The sequence below is a fragment of the Felis catus genome, chromosome E3 (assembly GCF_018350175.1).
Source record: "Felis catus isolate Fca126 chromosome E3, F.catus_Fca126_mat1.0, whole genome shotgun sequence".
Classification (NCBI taxonomy): Eukaryota; Metazoa; Chordata; class Mammalia; order Carnivora; family Felidae; genus Felis; species Felis catus.
This window is the reverse complement of record NC_058383.1, coordinates 41,130,475-41,150,940: the sequence shown is the minus strand read 5'-3', so window position 1 is coordinate 41,150,940 and position 20,466 is coordinate 41,130,475. Positions and strand designations below refer to the sequence as shown.

Below are 20,466 nucleotides of genomic sequence, written 5' to 3'. Positions count from 1 at the left end.
CCTAAGATATGTTCCCAAGAGCACAGTTTTTTAAAGTTTTTTATTTTGAGAGAGAGAGAAATCACACATGTGTGCATGGGGGAGGGGTACAGAGAGGGGGAGAGAATCCCAAGCAGGCTCCGCACTGTCGGCGCAAAGCCCAATGCAGGGCTTGATCCCACGAACCATGAGATCATGACCTGAGCCAAAATCAAGAGTCGAACGCTTAACCGACTGAGCCACGCAGGCATCCCCTGGCTATCAAACATTTTAATTTGAGCCACCTGTAAAATCAAAAATTATTTTTAAGGAGTTGGGGGGAGGGGTAGTTACCTTTTTCACTGAAAAATTCCTATGTGTGATAAATTTTCTCATAGCACAAAAAAGTCTCTTGACCCACTCTAGCCCTCCAACCAAGTTAAGAGTGTTCATAATCTCTAAAACACCTCTCTGCACATCTAAACATGTCAACAAGTGTACACCACCCTTCCCTGTTAAAAAAAAAAATACACACTATGGAGGGGTGCCTGGCTGGCTCGGTCAGTAGAGCATGCAGCTCTTAATCTCAGGGTCATGAGTTCACGCCCCACATTAGGCACAGAGCTCACAGATAACTAAATACTGTATACAATTTACAACAGCGTTTAAAAAAAAAAAAACCACACTATGGAAGCATCATATCACACTTTGCTTATCCACTTAATCTACTTTGCAGATAAATTCACTTCAGTGACACAGTGAATTAACTCAATTCTCTTTTCACAGCTCTACTTCATTCCATCCTAAAGAGCAGCTATGATTTAGCCAGTCCCTTATTGAGGAAGTCTACTTGGTTCCTGTTTTCTACAGTTACAAATGCTGTAGGAATATTCCAGAACAAATTTATCTTTGTACATATGGGAAGTATTACCAGTGAGATATAATCTTAGAACTGGCCATCCTGGGATGTGCTTTCACATCTTCAGATGTTGAATTACCCACGAGGTGTATTATCAGGATTACTTAATTCTTCATCTCTTCAGTTCTGAATGAGGGAGAGCGCCTACCACAGGATTAGATGCCCACTAGGAAATGTCCTTTTCCATTCTTTACCCATTTTCTATTGAGCCACTAATACCATTCTAGTCAATTACGATGAATTTTACATAGAACTAGCTTGTTGTCATCCACACTGCAAATATTCTATCCCAGCTTATTCTCATTGTATGTAAGGCAATTTTTTTTAGTAACCTCTACAACCAACGTGGGGCTGAAACTCATGACTCAGATCAGCAGTCACATGCTCTTCCAAGTGAGCAGGCCAGGCACCCCACATATGGGTATTTTTGATACACTAAATTTTTACGTTTTTACACAAATGCACACATCTTTCTCTTATAGCTTCTAGACTTTATAGCACCGAGATGACAAAACAAAATCCATTTTGGGGGATCCACCTGGGATGTACTGGTTGGTACATAGTTTACTGTTCGTTAAAAACAAATCCAGGGGGCGCCTGGGTGGCGCAGTCGGTTAAGCGTCCGACTTCAGCCAGGTCACGATCTCGCGGTCCGGGAGTTCAAGCCCCGCGTCAGGCTCTGGGCTGATGGCTCAGAGCCTGGAGTCTGTTTCCGATTCTGTGTCTCCCTCTCTCTCTGCCCCTCCCCCGTTCATGCTCTGTCTCTCTCTGTCCCAAAAATAAATAAACGTTGAAAAAAAAAAAATTAAAAAAAAAAAAAAAATCCAGTTTCTCCATACTGGCGGAACACACCTCCTTCAAAATACACTACATGACTACGTGTTTCAGCCTGTTTCCAGTTCTTCTACTAATCTATTTCGTAGTTGTAAATTCATCAGGTCATTTAAAAAAATGCATGGACATTCTGATCTAGCAGAAATGCTGAGACTTATGATCCAGAAAACATTGCTGAAACTGAGATTTCAAAGACACTGGTGTACATACCAGTTTCTGAAACCTGACATCCCAAGATAATGGCCTCTTCACATAAGCATTTGCAGTTTACTGAAGAATGAAACTCACAATACAGAAAAATTCCCTTTCTGAGCCTCTTCTGTTAGGTGAGCTGTTGCTAAAGGCATTTTTATTTTTAGTTAATTCCAAGATTCAACACTGAGAACACGCCGTGGCTAAAGAATGAATCCGAAAAAGAATTGTTAATTTTCATCACTTTAAAAGCTACTGGATTAAATAGAATTTACTCAAGTTATAATACATCCTTCAAAATGGCCTTTGGTGAGGAGGAAATGCCTTTCCTTGGGTTTTGTTTTTCCCTGACTCCCTCACACCAAGTTCTGTCCCTTCCCAGTCTTCATTCAGAAACCATTCTGAATGGCATCAACGCCACCCCACCCTTTAGTTATTTAGAGACAGACAGTGTATGAGTGGGACAGGGGCAAAGATAAAGGGAGGCGCCAGTGCAAAGCCCAAAGCAGGGCTCGAACTCACACAACTGTGAGATCATGACCCGAGCCGAAACCAAGAGTTGGCTGCTCAACCGACTGAGCCCCTCAGAGGCCCCTACATCAAACCCCTTCACTGACCTCTAGTCATACTAGCGATGGATGATTAGAGAGAAGAAAAAACAAATAGAGTGACTCTAAATCCTGCATTCTTAATGGAGAAAGGGGTGAAAACGGCTTAAAGGATGAAAAAAAATCTTAGATATCACAATGGTTTGTGGCCTGGAAATGACCACAGCACGTAAGCTAATATGCAGGGTATCTATGGTAACAAAATTTCATGGAGGGGCAAGGGACAGACAAATTAGGAATAAAGGTCTAAAAGGGCTCCTTTGGGAGGCAACATTTTTTTTTTAAAGTTGCGAAGTTCCATTTTATTACCACTAAATTGCAAACATTTAACACTAAAGGGGTATAAACTGGTATCATGGCTTCATCAACAACAGAGTAACAATAAAAACAACATACAGAAAAAGGACATTACAGAACTATCCTGCAAGGATCAACACATGCATCCCCTACAAGCCAGCAATTTCCTTCCTCGGAATAGACCCTAGATAAATCCTAATACGTGTGCACCAAAAAGATATTCAAGAACATTCATAATACTGTTTGTAACAGCAAAAAAAAACCTAGAATCAACCTGTCTGTGAATAATGAATGGAGTTTGGGGAATAGTCAAGCAGCAATGAAAATAAACCATATCCAACAAAATGGGTAAAAAGAGACATACTGAATGAAAAAATAAGATTACCAAGTATCTATATTACGAAACAATTTTTCTAAAGCTTAAAAACAGGCAAAAATATAATGTTCAAAGAATCATAATAATACGTAATAAAAAACACCTTGAAAAGGAAAGGATACATATGAAACGCACAATAGTGTCGGGGTGGCAGACATACAGGTAGAGACCAAATGATACTGGCCATGTTCTAACTCTAAGGGAGAGTGGTGGCATAGTATCTCTTCAATTATTTTGCTTCATAACTTACAAATCTCACGTTATTCTCATTAGTTGATATTTGGCTCTTCACAGTAGGGATGAATTAACACCAAAAAAAACTTACATCTAATTCAAAAAACAGGTCCCTTTCTTTACTTGCAATCTCATAGTCTGCTCGGAGGGCCAAGTCGTGGATTTTGGTACATTCTCCTAAATCCATGCGCTGTAAAAAAAAAAAAAAAAAATTTACACATGAGCATCTACTCATTGTAGAAAGCACATGACCTGGTGTTTCAACTGTCACCAAAACAAACAATACCTCTTTGAATACTAAACTAGAATAAATAAAGAAACCATGCGTAGCCAAGAAGCCTTACTTTTCTTTCACCACGATTATGTGACACTTGTATGCATTTAAGTGTGAAGGTTTGTATCTCTTTCAAAGCCAGAAACAGAGTAACAATGAAAACCGCATTAATTAGCTTTTGCTAGTTTTATTTTTGCATCAGTCATAGAAGAAACGTCTATTCAGTGAATATCAGCATGGGGGAGGGGAAGGTGGCAAGGAAAAGGCCAGAAAACAAGATGCCATCAATACAAATTTCTAGGCATTCCTTCCTATAATCCTCACTACTCAAGATGATCAATGCTTCGGGTGCAGAGATAAGGAAAAGGAAAGAGCAGATAGCAATCAGGTTTTGGCAATTCTAACAGAACCTAACGCTTGGTTTTGTGTAGCTCTTTGTATACCAGAAGGCATAAAGCAGAATAGGCCAATTCAGAGCCAAAAGAATCCTCCAAACATTCTCCTAACCTAGTAAATGACCCTTGACATAACTGGGGACATAGATTGCGCCACAAAAGGCTCTTTTACTAAAACAAATGACTTGTGTCACCGGTAACATTAGCCTGACGTGACATGCTATCATGTGTTGTACACATATGTAAAACAAACAACAGGGCACACTCCTTAACTAAATTCGGAGTGTGGGACTCTGTGATGGCACCCTCCACCTCTGGCCATCACGAGAGCACAAGGAAAGTTTGTATGCTGAGGATCATGCTATCAAGTCAGACAGGGCAAGTTAACAAAAGCCAATACCACAATGAGGAGACATCTCTGAAATCCAAGCACTTGGGACAAAAGCACAGGTATACATAACTAGCAAACAAAGAATGATGGGAGTCCAGGACCTCCTGTAAGCTCAAACTACAACTATGTCCAAAATGAGTTCAAAACCTTCGTGGATCATAAAGTCCTTAACATCTTAGGCAAATTAGGGAGTCTCGCGGTACCTAACTCTTGAACCGCAGTCTCACAGAAGGTGCGTGCCATGCTCACTAACGAAACGTCCTTTAGAATCACCAGTGAGAACCAACAGTGGGCTCCCTGGTGTAGAGCTTATCTTCATTTGATCTTCATTTTGATCATCTTCTGCATTTAAATGCTGATGACCTTTTTTCTCCTTCATTGTTATTATCGTGAAGTCATATGTAGCTCACGTATGTTGGTTCACAGGGGCATCTAGAGGCAGGGCAATAGTAGTTCTAGAAGCCAAAGTTGCAAATAGAATCGCTGTCCCTGTACTGCAGACTTTTGCTTCATTCACTCTTACGTATCAATACAATTTTTTAAAATATAGTCTCCACAAGAGAAAGGTAAGCACTATAGCTGCAAAATAACTGGCAAACACCAGGAATACTTAAAAGCTGATGCAAGTTCTGTATCTCAAAGAAAACCTACCATCAGAGGAAACCTGAAGTACTAAGCCTTCAGTACATGTAATGTAATATAATTTCAGGAACAGAATTTACTCATTCTACTTATGTAGAACACCCAGTGCTCATCCCAACAAGTGCCCTCCTTAATGCACATTGGCCATTTCGCCCATCCCCCCAACCAACACCCCAGGCAGCAACCCAGTTTGTTCTCTGTATTTAAGAGTCTCTTATGGTTTGTCTCCCTCTCTGTTTTAATCTTTTTTAAATTTTTTTTTAATGTTTATTTATTTTTGAGAGAGAGAGAGACACACAGAGTGTGAGCAAGGGAAGGGCACAGAGAGAGAGGGAGACACAGAATCCGAAGCAGGCTCCAAAGCAGAATCTGAAGCTGTCAGCACAGAGCCCGATGCCGGGCTCGAACCCCCGAGCTCTGAGATCATGACCGGAGCCGAAGTCAAACACCCAACCGACTGAGCCACCCAGGCGCCCCCTCTCTGTTTTTATCTTATTTTTGTTTCCCCTCTCCTATGTTCATCTGTTTTCTTTCTTCAATTACACATAGGAACGAAACCATACAGTATTTGTCTCTGACTTATTTTGCTTAGCATAATACACTCTGGTTCCATCCACATTGTTGCAAATGGCAAGATCTCATTCTTTTTGATCATCCGATGACATTCCGTTGTATGTATACCACAGCTTCCTTATCCATTCATCAGTAGATGGACACTTGGGCTCTTTCCATATTTGGCTATCGTCATTAGTGCCGCTATAAACATTGGGGTGCATGTGCCCCTTCGAATAAGCATTTTTGTATCCTGTGGATAAATACCTAGCAGTGCAATTGCTGGGTCATAGGATTAAGTACTAAGCATCTTAAGTACAAATCAACCTCCATTCTAAAAATTTAAATTGTCACGGGATGCCTGGGTGGCTCAGTTGGTTAAGCCTCTGACTTCCGCTCAGATCACAATCACGGTTCATGAGTTCGAACCCCGCAATGGGCTCTGCATGAACAGTGCAGAGCCTACTTGGGATTCTCTCTTTCTTTCTCTCTCTCTCAAAAGATAAAAAATAATTTAAGAAAGCAAAAATTTTGTCAGGAAAATTTTGACATTTGTGAACCACGCAGGAAGAAATTCACTGCTGTCTTCCTTTGGGTGAGAACTCTCAGGCAGCCACTGCTAATGCAAACAGTGGACAGGGCTGGGTTCCATGGTTACTCCCTGTCTATATATTTTCAGCTTTGCCAAGGAGGGAACAAAGTACTGGCTAATTTCCCTGGCAGCTGAACACCAAGCAGAGCTGCAATGTCACATTAGGCCCTTCCAGAAGATTTCAAATGGCTGTTAAATCCAGCTTGTCAGATCTTTTTTACTGAACAAATATCTGTGTTCGCTACCTCCTAGTGGTCTCACACTGGGCAGGGAACGAAACACACAGGGCAGGGAACTAAAGGCTCTTTCCAGAACATGTGGAAAACAAGTTCTTCCACTGAGGCAAGTTACACTACCTTCCCTCCACTTATCTTACTCTCCCAAACTTAACAACCAATACTGTATTTTCCCATTAAGCTGTTTTTTTCAAGTTTATTTATTTATTTTGAGGTGCCTGGGTGGCTCAGTCAATTAAGCGTCAACTCTTGGTTTTCACTCAGGTCATAATTTCACGGTTTCATGGGGTCGAGCCCTGCGTTGGGCTCTGCGCTGGTGGCATGGAGCCTGCTTGGGATTCTCCCTCTCCCTCTCTGCCCCTCCCCCATTTGCACTGTCTCAACCTCTCTCAAAATAAACAAACTTAAAAATTCGAGGGATTGCTCTTGCTGCTTGGGATTGGAACAGAGGGAGAGAGAGAAAATTTATTTATTTTGAGAAAGAGAGCACGAGCAAGCACACGCACACACTAGAGGGAGAGAGGGAAAAAGAGAATCCCAAGCAGGCTCCGTACTGTCAGCACCGAGCCTGATGCGGGGTTTGAACTCATGAACTGTAAGATCATGACCTGAGCTGAGATCGAGTCAGACACTTAACTGATTGAGCCACCCAAGGACCCAACAGCCTTAACAAAACTGTAACATCCATTCCACCTTGCCTCAGGCCTACTAATGACAGGAGATGGTTCTGATCAACAACTTGGGCCTGGAGCAGCCCATGGAAGACTGAAGGTTATAACCACCTTCATTCAGCCACTCTAATTTTTTTTTTTTTTTACATGTTTTATTTTTGAGAGGGAGAGGATATGAGCGGAGAAGGGGCAAAGAGACAGAATCCCAAGCAGGCTTGGGAACTGTGAGATCAAGACCTGAACCAGAGTCGGATGCTTAACTGACTGAGCCACCCAGGCACCTCTAGCCACTATGTTTTAAATAATCACATTCATTCCATTATAATTTGACACAAAACACAAACTCCTCATAAGACCCATCATTCACCTCTACCCCTCACTTCCCACTCCGATACAGTCCACACCAGTGAGGCCCAACCTTTACAACCACTTTCATCCGATTTTCCAACCCTCATCCTAGTCGTCCCTCAGCAGCCCGACATTTGTTTATTTGCATTTTCACAGTACCATGGATTCTCCTGGGTTTTCTCCTCCTCCCTAGTCTGCTGCTTCTTAGACTCCCCTTGCAGAGCCGCCCTTGGCCAACTCCACCCAGGAGTGACCCTGCTCCTTCCATGCCTTCTCATAACTCATCTGATTCGACAGTCTCTGCCTGCCTCTCCCCCTCACTCCCACCTCACACACACCAGCAGCATTCCCACTGTCCTTCAGTTCCAACTTCCACCCAGAGCATTATAACCCCCAACTGTGCAGGTGTTCCTTCTCACCATTCAATGTCCTAAGAAGGCTTTCTTGTCACTCTACCTAAAACCATCCATTATCCATTTAATGTCTGTCCTCTTCCTCCACTGGAATAAAGACTCTGTCTTACTGGTACCATTTCCCCAGTGCCTGGCACACAGCTGGTGTCCAATAAATACCTGGTGAGTTAATCTGTACCTACCACAATAAACACTTGTAAGAAACGCGCTCATTCTCACTATTTTTCTCACTGGCATTCACGAACAATGCTACCCAGGGATCTGACCTCCCCGCTCGAAGTACTGAAATGCGTTACTCATGCACATCCATCCCCCTCTGCTCCTTCTGGCTTCTCCCACTAAGATCAGTCAACAACTCCAGGTTGTGATGCACCCCCCCCAACAGGATTTTCCTTCAGCTGAACTACTTTTAACTACTGGAAACCATTAATCTACACTGACGGTACCCAAAACAATTAGCAGCAAAAGGTATCTCTACCCAGGTCAAACTACAGGTAAAACCTCAGGTAACAAAAGCACAGGGTTTGACATTCATTTCTTCTCTGTTCTCTGAAGAGTGAGCTTGAGAATTTAATACATGAGTGGTTTTCCACAGGCTGCTCCTCCCACAAGTGTAATAACAAAAGTAATCATGAAGAAAATGTTCCCTAGTGGATGCACATTTGACCCTTAAGATGAAAAAATAATATAAAATAAAATGAGTACAGTTTTTATATTCCATAAAGTAGCTATGCAATCTAAAAATGGTGGTCGTTGGGGCGCCTGGGTGGCTCAGTCGGTTAAGCATCTGACTTCAGCCCAAGTCATGACCTCACAATCTGTGAGTTCGAGCCCCGCGTCGGGCTCCGCACTGACAGCTCGGGAGCCTGGAGCCTGCTTCCGATTCTGTGTCTCCCTCTCTCCCCGCCCCTCCCATGTTCACACTCTGTCTCTGTCTCTCTCTCTCTCTCAAAAATAAACAAACATTAAAAAAACTTTGAAAAAAAAATAATAAAATAAAATAAATAAAAAATAAAAATGGTAGTCATCTTTATCGGACTCCTTTTCTGTAAGTAGCTGAATCACAGCAGGTAATTCTCCACTCTTTAGTCTTTTTCGATCCTATCTGACTCTGAAGAAACATACATTCCGTAACACTAGCATTTATTTGTTTGGGTTGTCTCAAGTAAACATAAAACTTTACAGTTTATATTCACTGGAGCATGTGCTGATTTCTTGAGAGGGTAGCATAACACAAGCCTAAAACTCATATTCAAACAAAACGCTAAAACCTCAGTGTTAAACCCAACTGATTTTTTAAAAATCTAAAAATTTGGGGGGGGTACCTGAGTGGCTCAGGGGGTTAAGTATCCTGTTCTTGATTTCAGCTCAGATCATGATCTCAGCGGTTTGTGAGTTCAAGACCCACGTCGGGCTCTTTGCTGACATCACAGAGCCTGCTTGGGATTCTGTCTCTCTCCCTCTCTCTCTCTGCCCCTCCCCCACTTGCTATCTCTCCAAAAAAAAAAAAAAAAAAAAACCACATACACACCCCTAAAAACTTGGGGAAGAAAGGTACCTTGTTGTACCAAAAATTTACCAGATGTCTGATGTGAAAACAAAGCAACCCAGAATTTTCAAAGTATAGGCTGACCTGAAGCATACTTTCAGGTTTGGCCAAATGACACTAGTCACAGTACTTAGTTATGAATATCTCCATATAAATGATTCTATGAAAATCTGCTAACTTACAAAATGAACTTTAGAGCAATAACATATGTCTCATAACATCAAATGTCACCAAACTAATGCCACGAGTCTATCATTTGAAGGACAATAGATGATTTCTGCCTGGTAAAGGAAAAGAGAATTCAAGCTGTAAGCCCTTCACTGCCTGCACAGCCCTCATCTGAGTGTTTGATGATATTCTCCCAAACCCAAATACACCTACCGTCCCAGCCAGGATATCATGGGGGCAGCAGTCCAGAAGGTGACTCTTGCAGACACGGTCATCTGTAAACTTGACCCTCTGTCTGGTTTCGTCTCCTGAAATTCATTTGTGGTTTTAAATAAGACAATATTATCACGTTAAACACAAAAGCATATCTGGTACAACAATTCACCTGGATGATTGGCAGACTACCAAATACAATGAAAAGCTGATCTAGAGATAATTTACAACTGGAGCGGAATACAGATGTTTTTTGATGCTGAATGTATCATGAAGAATCACACTTAATGAGATCTGACTCCATCATTGTGCCAAAGAAGTCAAGGAATCTGAAGTAAGAGACTGAGCACCAAAAGGCCATTAAACCCCGCACATACATGTGGGGAATGATACCAAAACCCATGCTACTCAGAGGGCCATGAATCACCACATATGACTTATAGCTGGTAGTTTCTCCACCAACAGAAGCTACATATTAGTCTTATCGTTTTGCTATGGACAAATGCATAGGCAGTATTTTGCCCAAAGTCACATGAAGGAGAAAGCTTTCAAACTCTACCACTGACTGATAAATAACCTAGACCTAGTCTTCCTATGCCCCGTCACCCCCACCCTTAAAAAAAGAGAGTTGGCACCTGGGAGTCACTTTTAACAAGACAATACCGGAAAAAAAAAAAAAAAAAAAAGGAACTAGGTTAGTCAATACACACTGTGAGTTCCAACACATACTGTACCCATCTGCATTCTTCAAGACCTCAGCTGCAGAATTTTATGCCCGCTGTTGAAAAGTTTTAAAGGAAAAGTTTTCTTGCCCAACCTGCAGTAAGGAAGTCAGGGGAATGATACATAAAAGTAAAGGCAAAGTGGAATGTGACAAATTTTAAAGCTAATCTGTGTATCCACAGAGCTGTGTAATACTAAAGGAGGAATATATTTTAGGATTTGCAAGCATCCAGGATTAATGTTGTGTCTTTTTATTGAAAATGTTTTCTTTCTAAACTACACTTTTAAAGTTATTTGTGAAAAAAAGCAAACACTTTTTTGTTATAACAGCTTAGAAATTGGTTGTGACTCACGGCTCGATGAACATGAGGCTTTTCTGCAACTCCCTTGCAGATTGATGTAGGCAGGCAAAGATACACTGAACCTTTATAAATAAAATAGAGGGGCCACAATTGTTCAGTTTGTATGAAATAAAAATATGGGAAGCAATTCAAAAGCAACTCAATATACAAAGAAAGCTAAAAGAGCACTTATTCACCTATGAAATAAAGTGCAAAGAATCTGCACAGCCCTGCGAATGTGTCCATGTGAACTTACAACTTCATTACTTCAGTAGAAAAGAAAACACAAACCACAGCAGGTATACACCTTTGCGAGGTGCAACCGCTTTCTCCTGAAGACAACCATCATGATCTTTCACTCCTCCCTACGACAATCATTGCAAGACCTACCTAACGACTGCCAAGCGCTGGCTAAACAGAGGCTCTCCTGTGTGACTAGGGGGAAAGGGGGCTGGAAAAGCACTCGGCAGGAACCCACGTTAGAAAAGCTCAATTCACAGCTCCCCTCGGTACAGAAGAGGAACGGCGGGGGTTTCAAGGCCCATCCGGCTCGCTCGGGTGTATGTAGCTTCTTCCCCGAGGAGCCTCGGAGGAGCTCCACCACCCGGCTGTCAGCGACCTGGAGCCCACGCTGGCGCCAGCCCTCCGCCGACTCCCCGGTTCGCGGCGCGGGGCCGCGGGAGCGGGAAGGAGTCGCGCGGCGCCGGCCAGGGAGAAAGTCGCAACCGCAAATGGGGAGGGGACCCATCGCCAGCAAAGGAGGGCCCGGCCGCGGCCGCCTCCAAGGCGAACCGGCTCAGACAAAGGCCCGGCGCCGGCGGTCGGCGCGCGGGGGAGGGAAGGGTGCCCGGCGCAGGCGCAGACGGTCGCGGCCCCCGCCTCAGGCCGCCCGGCGGCCTCGCCTCACTCCTGCCCAGCCCCTCGCCAGGCCTGTCGCCCGGACTCACCGTCCCGGGCCGTGCCCATGAGCTGGTCCAGCAGGGCCCGCATCTGCGCCTGGGCGGACATGATGGCCGGCGAGGGCGGCAGGGATGGCCGCGACGACTCCTCTCAGCGCACGGGCAGCGGTGGCGGCAGCGGCGACGAACGCTGGTCGCGTCGGCCTCGAGCCCACTTAGCTCCTTCCCGCCGCGGGGGACGCCGGGAGGAAATGCGTCAGTGCCGGTGTTGAGCCTGCTGGGAAATGTAGTTTCTAAGGCGGGATAAGGAAGGAAACCGCCCCGTAAGAGACAGGTGGGAGGGGTCCAAACAAGTTGCCCAAAAGGGGAAGCCAAAAAAGTCCCCACCCTGATTTTATTCTAGGGCCCAAGACCCATATGTTCTACTGGGACTAAACTGCAATAAAATAATATGAATATGGACAATACAAAACGAAAAAATACATCTTATGTGTTTTCTTGCTGGCGATGAAACCCTTTTACTCCCAGACTCCAGTTTTTGTCTACTGTGAAATGGGGATTCTAATGGTGCCTGTCCTATGACTTGTGAGAGTTAAGTCAAGCCTGGTATTAATGTTAGATTCTGTGATTACAATTTTATGGCAGTCCATCTGTGAGGTCAGTCGGCCATCCACCAAGGCTATTCTATTCTAGCTCCAGCCACACCGGAGATTGGCCATGAGGTACTATTCCTTGAGTAGAACAGCCAGTCACATGAAGGTAGGTTGATTACATTGGATCCTTTTTACTCTAGGCGGACAGTGATTCATCCCTATGGAACTGTCAACTTACACAGATACGTGTTTGTTTTTCCAGACAACAGTGCCTCTACACTGGCACACACATCCAAAAGCTTGCAGAATGCCTGATTCATTGACATGGGATCCTGCACAACACTGCCTCATATCAAGAAATATGTTTCATGGTAAAGCAGATCAGTTATTTATTTCTGTATAGCAAGCCACTTAAAAAACTTAGTGGTGTAAAAGAGATGATTTATTATTTCTCATCATTCTGTGGAATTCAGGCAGGGCTTAGCTGGGCCTAGGCTCTACTACTCTAGGTGGTGTTGGCCAAATTCACAAAATTGCTTGTATGGAACTGGGCTAAGGTCCAAAGCTTCATTGATATGTCTGGTTCCTCTGTAATGCTCCACATGGCCTCTCTCTCTGTACAGAGATCACGTCACTCAAAAGTCTAGCACAAGCTGCTTTATAGTATGGCAGATGGGAAACAAAAAAGTGAACGTGTAAAAATTGAAAAAACACTGCCTGTATAAAATGATGATAATAATATTAGTTTGTGGGATTTAGCAAAAGAGTAATAGGGGCGCCTGGCTGGCTCAGTCAGTGGAGCATGCAACTCTTGAACTTGCAGTTATGAATTCGAGCCCCACATCAGTGTAGGGATTACTTAAAAATAAAACCTTGGGGTGCCTGCATGGCTCAGCCCAGTAAGTGTCCCAACGCTTGATTTCAGCTTGGGTCGTGATCCAAGGGTCCTGGGATCGAGTCCCATGTCAGGCTCTGGGCTGAGCAGGAGCTTGCTTAAGATTCTCTCTCGGGGCACCTGGGTGGCTCAGGTGGTTAGGCCTCCATCTCTTGATTTCAGCTCGTGTCATGACCTCACGGTTTGTGAGTTCAACCCTCGTGCTGGTCTCTGTACTGGCAGCATGGAGCCTGCTTGAGATTCTCCCTCTTTCTCTGTCCCTCCCCCCACTCACACTCTCTCTCCCAAAATATATACACTTAAAAAAAAAATTCTTTCTCTAAAAAAATAAAAATAACTAAATCTTTAAAAATAAATAAACTATTTATTTAAAAAATGTTTTAATGTTTGTTTATTTTTGAGAGGGAGAGAAGAGAGAGCACAAGCAGGGGAGGGGCAAAGAGAGGAGACACAGAATCTGAAGCAGGCTCCAGGCTCTGAGTTGACAGCACAGAGCCTGATGGGGGGGCTTGAACCCAAGAACCAGGAGATTATGACCTGAGCCAAAGTCAGAAGCTTAACCAACTGAGCCACCCAGGTACCCCTCCAACTCTTGGCTTCGACTCGGGTCATGATCTCAGCGTTCGTGGGATCAAGGCCCCCAGTTCGGCTCTCTCTCTGCTTGGGATTCTCTCTCTCTGCCTCGCTCCCATGCATGCACACACTGTCTCTCTCTCTCTCTCTCTCTCTCTCTCTCTCTCTCTCTCTCTCCAAATAAATAAATAAACTTAAAAAATTGTTTAAATTTAGATTTGGTTAAATTAAATATTCATTGTAAAATTTCAAGGATAATCACTTTAAAAATATAAGTGGATTATAAAAATTGCAGGCAGGTAGATGGGAAAAAATGGAACAAGAACATTAACAAAGTTAATCAACCTGAAGCATGCAAGAAGTATTGAAAAGTGAGACAAATAAAAATTAAAAATGAGGGATGCCTGGGTGGCTCAGTCAGTTAAGCGCCCAATTTCAGCCCAGGTCATAATCTCACTGTTCCTGAGTGTGTGCCCGGCATTGGACTCTCTGCTGTCACCACAGAGCCTGCCTCACATCCTTTGTCTCCCTCTCTCTGCCCCTCCCCACCCCTGCAGGCACCATCTCTTGTCTCCCTTTCGAAAATAAGAAAGAAAAAAATTAAAAATGAAATGGCTAGGGGTGTCTGGCTGGCTCCGTTGGTAGAGTATGGGAGTCTTGATCTCAGGGTTGTAAATTCAATCCCTGTGTTGGATGTACAGATTACTTACGAATAAAATCTCAAAAAAATCTTCCTTAAAAAAGGTAGTAAGGGCACCTGCATGGCTCAGTTGGTTGAGTGCCCAACCGTTGACTTCGGCTTCGGTCATGATCCCAGGGTTTGGAATCAATCAATACCCTGTTGGGCTCAGTGCTGAGCATGAAGCCTGCTTGAGATTCTCTCTCTCCCCCTCTCCCTCTCTCTCCCCCTCAGCCCCTCTCTACCACTTGCTTTCTCTTTCTCTAAAATAATAATAATGATAATAATAACAATAATAAGGCTAAATGCAAATTGGCAGCCTGGATTAGATCCTTGAACAGAGAAGGGACAGTAGTGGGGTGCCTAGGCAGCTCAGTTGGCTAAGTGTTCAACTTTGGCTCAGGTCATGACCTTGTGGTTTGTGGGTTCAAGCCCATGTTAGGCTCTGTGCTGACAGCTCGGAGCCTGGAGCCTGCTTCGGATTCTGTGCCTCCCTCTCTATCTGCTCCCTCCCTGCTCATACCCTGCCTGTCTCTGTGAAAAATAAACATGAAAAAAAAGGGGGGGACAGTAGTGGCAAAACTGGTGAAACTTAATAAAGTCTGTGATTTAGTTAATCATGGAGTACTAATATTCATTTCTTAGTTTTGACAAATGTACCATAGTTATGGAAGCTGTTAATCTTAGCAGAAACTGACTGAAAGGTATATAGGAACTCTTTTATTGTCTTTGCAAGTTTTCTGTCAAATTTTTCCAAAATATAAAGTTTATTTAAGAAGCAGTATGGTGGGGCACCTGAGTGGCTCACTTGGTTGTGTGTCCAGCTCTTGGTTTTGGCTCACATCATGATCTCACGGTTTTGCAATTTCAAGCCCCATGTCGGGCTCTGTGCTGAGAGTCTGCTTGGGATTCTCCCTCTCTTTCTGCCCTTCCCCCTCTCGAGGTCTGTCTCTCACAAAATAAATAAATAAAGTTAAAAAAAAGAAAAAGGCAACACAGTATAGGGTGTCTGGCTGGCTCAGTGAGTACAGCATGTGACTCTTGATCTCAGGGTCCTGAGTTCAAGCCCCTCAAGCCCCACATTGGGCTCGGATAAATGTAAATAAATAAATAAACAAATAAATAAAAATAGGTAAATAAAAATAAGAAGTAGAGGGGCACCTGGATAGTACAGTTAACTGTCTGACTGTTGATCTCAGCTCAAGCCTTGATCATAAGTTCAAGCCCTATGTTGGGCTCTGTGCTGGGCGTAGAGCCCACTTATAAAATAAAAAACGCACAAACCTCGAGATCATGACCTGAGCAGAAGTTGGACTTTTAACCAAGTGAGCCACTCAGCCATCCCTAAGCTTTTTTTTTTTTTTTAATGTTTATTTATTTATTTTGAAAGGGAAAGAGAGAGAGCACGCGCGCCCACACGTATGAGTGGGGGTAGGGCAGAGAGAGAGAGAGAGTCTCCAGAAGGCTCTGCAATATCAGATATCATGAGTCAGATGATTAACCAACTAAGCCACTCAGGCACCTCTAAAGGGAATACTTTCAATTCCTGCCTATTTTTACTCCTGTAGGATTTTTTGGTAGTTATTTTAACAAGCTAGCAATGTTACCTCCTATTTTTTTTTTTTTTTTTTTTTTTTTTTGAGAAAGAGACAGAATGTGAGTCGGGAGGGATAGAGAGGGAGACACAGAATCCGAATCAGGCTCCAGGCTCTGAGCTGTCAGCACAGAGCCCCACACGGGGCTTGAACTTGTGAGCCAGGAGATCATGACCTGAGCCGAAGTCGGACGCTTAACTGACTGATCCACCCAGGTGCCTGTTTCCTTCTATTCATAATCTCCTAAAACTTTTTACATCAATGTGCATTGAATTTTATTGACTGATTTTTCAGCATATCTTGAGATGGTTTTGTTTTTTTCCTTTAAGCTTTTAATGTAGTAAATGCCATGAACTTTCTAATGATAAATGGTCTTTATATTCCTGGAATAAAACAATTTGCTCATGGCTTACTTTGTGCATATTGCTAGATTCCATTTGCTGATACTGTTTGGGATGTTTGCCTCTGTGTTTATAATTGGATTATAATGTCACTTTATTTTACTAATCTCTTCTAGTTTTGGTATCAAGGTTAAATTGACCTCAAATTTAATCTTTCCCTATTTTTTGGATGTTTGTATAACATTGGAATGATCTGTTTCTTTAAAAGTTGGTACAATTCACCAGTAAAACTATGTGGGTCTGATGTATTCTTTGAGGAAGAAATTTAAAGTAAGATTTATCGTGGTGCCTGGATGGCTCAGTCGGTTGAGTGTCCGACTTTTGATTTCAGTTCAGGTCATGATCCCAGGGTCATGGGATTGAGCCTTCAGTCAAGGCTTGGCTCAGAGCCTGCTTAAGATTCTCTTTCTCTCCTTCTGCCCCTACTCCTGTGAGCATGCACATGCTTTCTCTCTCAAATAAAATAATCAATTAAAGTAAGATTTATGATGATCTTAAAGCTGGTGCATAAAAAATTAGCTTGGAGCGCCTGGGTGGCTCAGTCAGTTAAGCGTTGTACTTTTGATTGGTCAGGTCATCATCTCACGGTTCATGTGATCAAGGCCCGGGTCAGGCTCTGAGCTGGTACTTAAGAGTGTGCTTCGGATCCTCTCTCTCAAAATAAATAAACTTAAAAAAGTATTCCCTTTAAAACTAGAAACAACGATGCCCACAATTGCTTCTATTTCACAGTCAGCTCGGAAGAGCAAGAAAAAGAAATTAGAGACACAAGAATTGAGGAGGAAAAAATAAAATCGTCTTTTTTCAGACGATGGTTACGTTGATAGAGAACTCAAAAGAATCCACCAAAAGACGTTAAAAATGAATTTAACACGGTTGCTGGTTAAAAAACAATGTATGGAGGGGCGCCTGGGTGGCGCAGTTGGTGAAGGTCCGACTTTGGCTCAGGCAATGACCTCACAATTCGTGAGTTCCAGCACTGTGTGGGGCTCTGCACGGACAGCTCAGAGCCTGGAACCTGCTTCAGGTTCTGTGTCTCCCTCTCCCTTTGCCCCTCCTCCACTTATGTGTACACACTCTCTCTCTCTCAAAAATAAACATTTAAACATTTAAATAAACATTATTTAAATAAACACTTAAGTAAATAAATACACAAACCAATGTATGGACCCAATGTGGGGTCTCCTGATCAGACGGGGCCACCACAAGTGGGGCATCCCAATAAGGTAGGGGCCGGTAGCACAGGCAGTGAAAGAATTCACCCAAGGGGCCCCTGCGTGACCCTGTAGGTTAAGGGTCTGACTCTCGATCTCAGCTCAGGTCATGATATCATGATCATGAGATGGAGCCCCGAGTCAGGCGCCACACTGGGCTTGGAGCCTGCTTGAGATTCTCTCTCTCCTTCTCCCTCTGCCCCTCGCACACGCCCTTTCTATGTCTCAAAAAATTAAAAAATTCACCCAAAGCAGAACAAAAGAGATAGAATTTTATTGAATTTATTGAATACACCACAAGGGAGCAACAGGTGGGACAGCAGAGGAGAGACTGTCTTCAAGGGAGGTGGTGGAGGCCACAGGTGGAGTGAGAGTATGGGAATGTGTGGAATTTTCCCTTTTTGGGTAATCTTAGGAACTGTGCCTGGTTGTTATTGGTCAGTTAGGGCCTAAGGCAATTTCAAGGTGGGTCGCATGATTAACAAGACTGTTTGCATGGTCTGTTTGCAATCAACTTGGTGGTGGTCGCAGTGGGCCCTTTCACCTTGATCAAGTTTCCACTGCTCAAGCCTGTTGACTAAAAGCATCCTCTACAGAAAGGTATACACTATTTCCATGTGGCAACTACAATGAAAAACATTATTTTTTTAAAGACACCATTTTCTTCTTTTTTTGTTTTTTAAATTTTAAGTAATCGCTACACCCAACATGAGGCTTGAACTCAAAACCCTGAAATCCAGAGTCCCATGCTCTACTTGTGACTGAGTCAGCCAAGTGCCCCTAAAGACACCATTTTCAATAGTACTGAGAACCACAAAATGCCTACGAGTAAATCTAACAAAAGATTCAAAAGACTTGTATGCTGGAAATAAAATATCTTACTGGAAGGCGTCACAGAGAGCTTAAATTAAGTGGATGGTCAGTCTGTGCTCTTGCTTAAAAATACAATATCTAGGGGTGCTCGGGGTGGCTCGGTCGGTTGAGGATCCGACTTCGGCTCAGGTCATGATCTTGAGGCTGGTGAGTTTGAGCCCTACACTGGGCTCTGTGCTGACAGCATGGAGCCTGCTTTGGATCCTCTGTTCCCCTCTCTCTGTGCTTCCTCTGCTCGCACTCTCTGTCTCAAAAATAAATAAACATTAAAAAAAAAAACAAACCCTGTGGAGTTATTTTGTTAAACTTGCCTGATTGTAAAATTTTCCTCAAGAATGGCTAAAGCTCATTAACGTAAGAAAAAGGTGGAGGTATCTGTCCAACTAAATATCACAAGTTATTATAAGGACACTGCAATTGAAATTGTATAACTGAGATTCTCTTTAGCACAAAGATGGAGAGAACACTAACAGAGTAAAGGTCCCAGAAAGAAGCTATGGGGAAACTCCCTCGAGTTCCCAGTGCTCCTGTAAAAAGCCCTGGTCTCCTTAGACCCTTCACCTACATGAGAATTGAGAATTCGATCTGCAAGCATTTACTTGTCCAGTTCATTACTCTGCTCCAGAAGTATAACTTCCTGTATCTCTCTGAGAGAGCCAAGGGGCTAAACCTTGGATTAGGTGCCTAGGTACTGGGGGGAACAGAGTGTCCTCTTTCCAGTTATTTACATTTCAAGGAATGAGAACCAGGAACTTGGAGACAGCTCCAGGTCCTAAAAGTCTAGACAAGAGACAGTAGGGCTCTCTGGCCCCTGGAGAAACTCATTTACATGGATTTACAAGGACTGGAGGAGGGAGGAGACCCCTTTCTAGAGGGGAGGAGGGCATCTACCTCTTCCCCTTAATAAAAGCAGAAAAGTTACTTTTCCTCATCCCTCACCTATGTTGCAGGGCCACTCCTGTAAGAAAAAAAATTCCATTGGTTATCCTTGTATTTCCCTGGGGGGTAAGGCTTGGAAGGAGGAGGTGTGAGGGACTCAACATGCTTATTATTACAAGGGGGTAAGTAGTAAGAAATCTTATCTGATCCAGAACACCTCCTGTGAGCATTAGGATGAAATTAATTAATAAAGACACTCGTGCATATCCAGATTTTTTAAAAATATGGCCGGTGCCTCTGCACATTGCTGGGGAAAAGAGAGACTAAATCAATAAATGTCACTAGAACTCCAAGTTATCCAAATGATGAAGAAAATGAAATTACCTCCTTACACCACACTAAATCTATTCTAAATCGAGTTTAAAACTTAAATGTTAAAATGAATACTTTAAAACCATTAGAAAAAACGGGGGAGACTTATCGGGGGTAGGGAAAGGTTCCTTAAACAAGGCACAAAAAGCACTAATCATAAAAGACTGACACATTTTTCTATATTAAAATAGAAACTTGCGGCCACCAAAGGCACCATAAACACCAAGACGCCAACGGCGACATTCACCACGCGCATCAAGGGCGGAGGCTTCTTACCCTAAACCCAGCGCAACGAAACCACAGAGGAAGCCGCACAAAAAGTGCAGCAACGGCAAGAGCAGGCGCTGCAGGGGAAACGTCGTGGCCAGCAGAACGTGTGCACAGATACTCAAACCCGACGAGGCAGAATAAAGCCACGGGAGGTCCCACCTCAAAGCCAGGGACCCACGAGGCCCGCGCGGCCGCGGCGCCCGACCCCCACGCGAGCCGGCTCCACGCGCGGCCCCAGGCCCACTCGACTCGGCCGGGCCGCGGCCACGACCCGTTGCTCCTCCACAGCGGCCCGCC

General features: G+C 43.5%; 1 protein-coding gene across 4 annotated transcripts in view; it reads right to left on the bottom strand.

Annotated features, from left to right (window-relative positions):
• The window catches only part of LUC7L (LUC7 like), a 44,963-nt gene extending 24,526 nt beyond the window's left edge, over positions 1–20,437 (bottom strand). For 2 of the 4 annotated variants that reach the window (XM_023246771.2, XM_023246770.2), the window contains exons 1-4: positions 20,176–20,437; positions 11,874–12,099; positions 9,863–9,957; positions 3,510–3,608 (exon numbers count right to left, since the gene is read on the bottom strand). In XM_023246771.2, coding sequence (XP_023102539.1) covers positions 3,510–3,608; positions 9,863–9,957; positions 11,874–11,934 — 255 coding nt within the window. In that variant the 5' untranslated portion in view covers positions 11,935–12,099; positions 20,176–20,437. Of the gene's footprint in view, positions 1–3,509; positions 3,609–9,862; positions 9,958–10,938; positions 11,010–11,873; positions 12,100–20,175 lie in introns of those variants that run through there. The other 2 variants (XM_023246769.2, XM_023246772.2) reach the window with 2 other exon arrangements.
• Between the last annotated feature and the right edge of the window lie 29 nt (positions 20,438–20,466).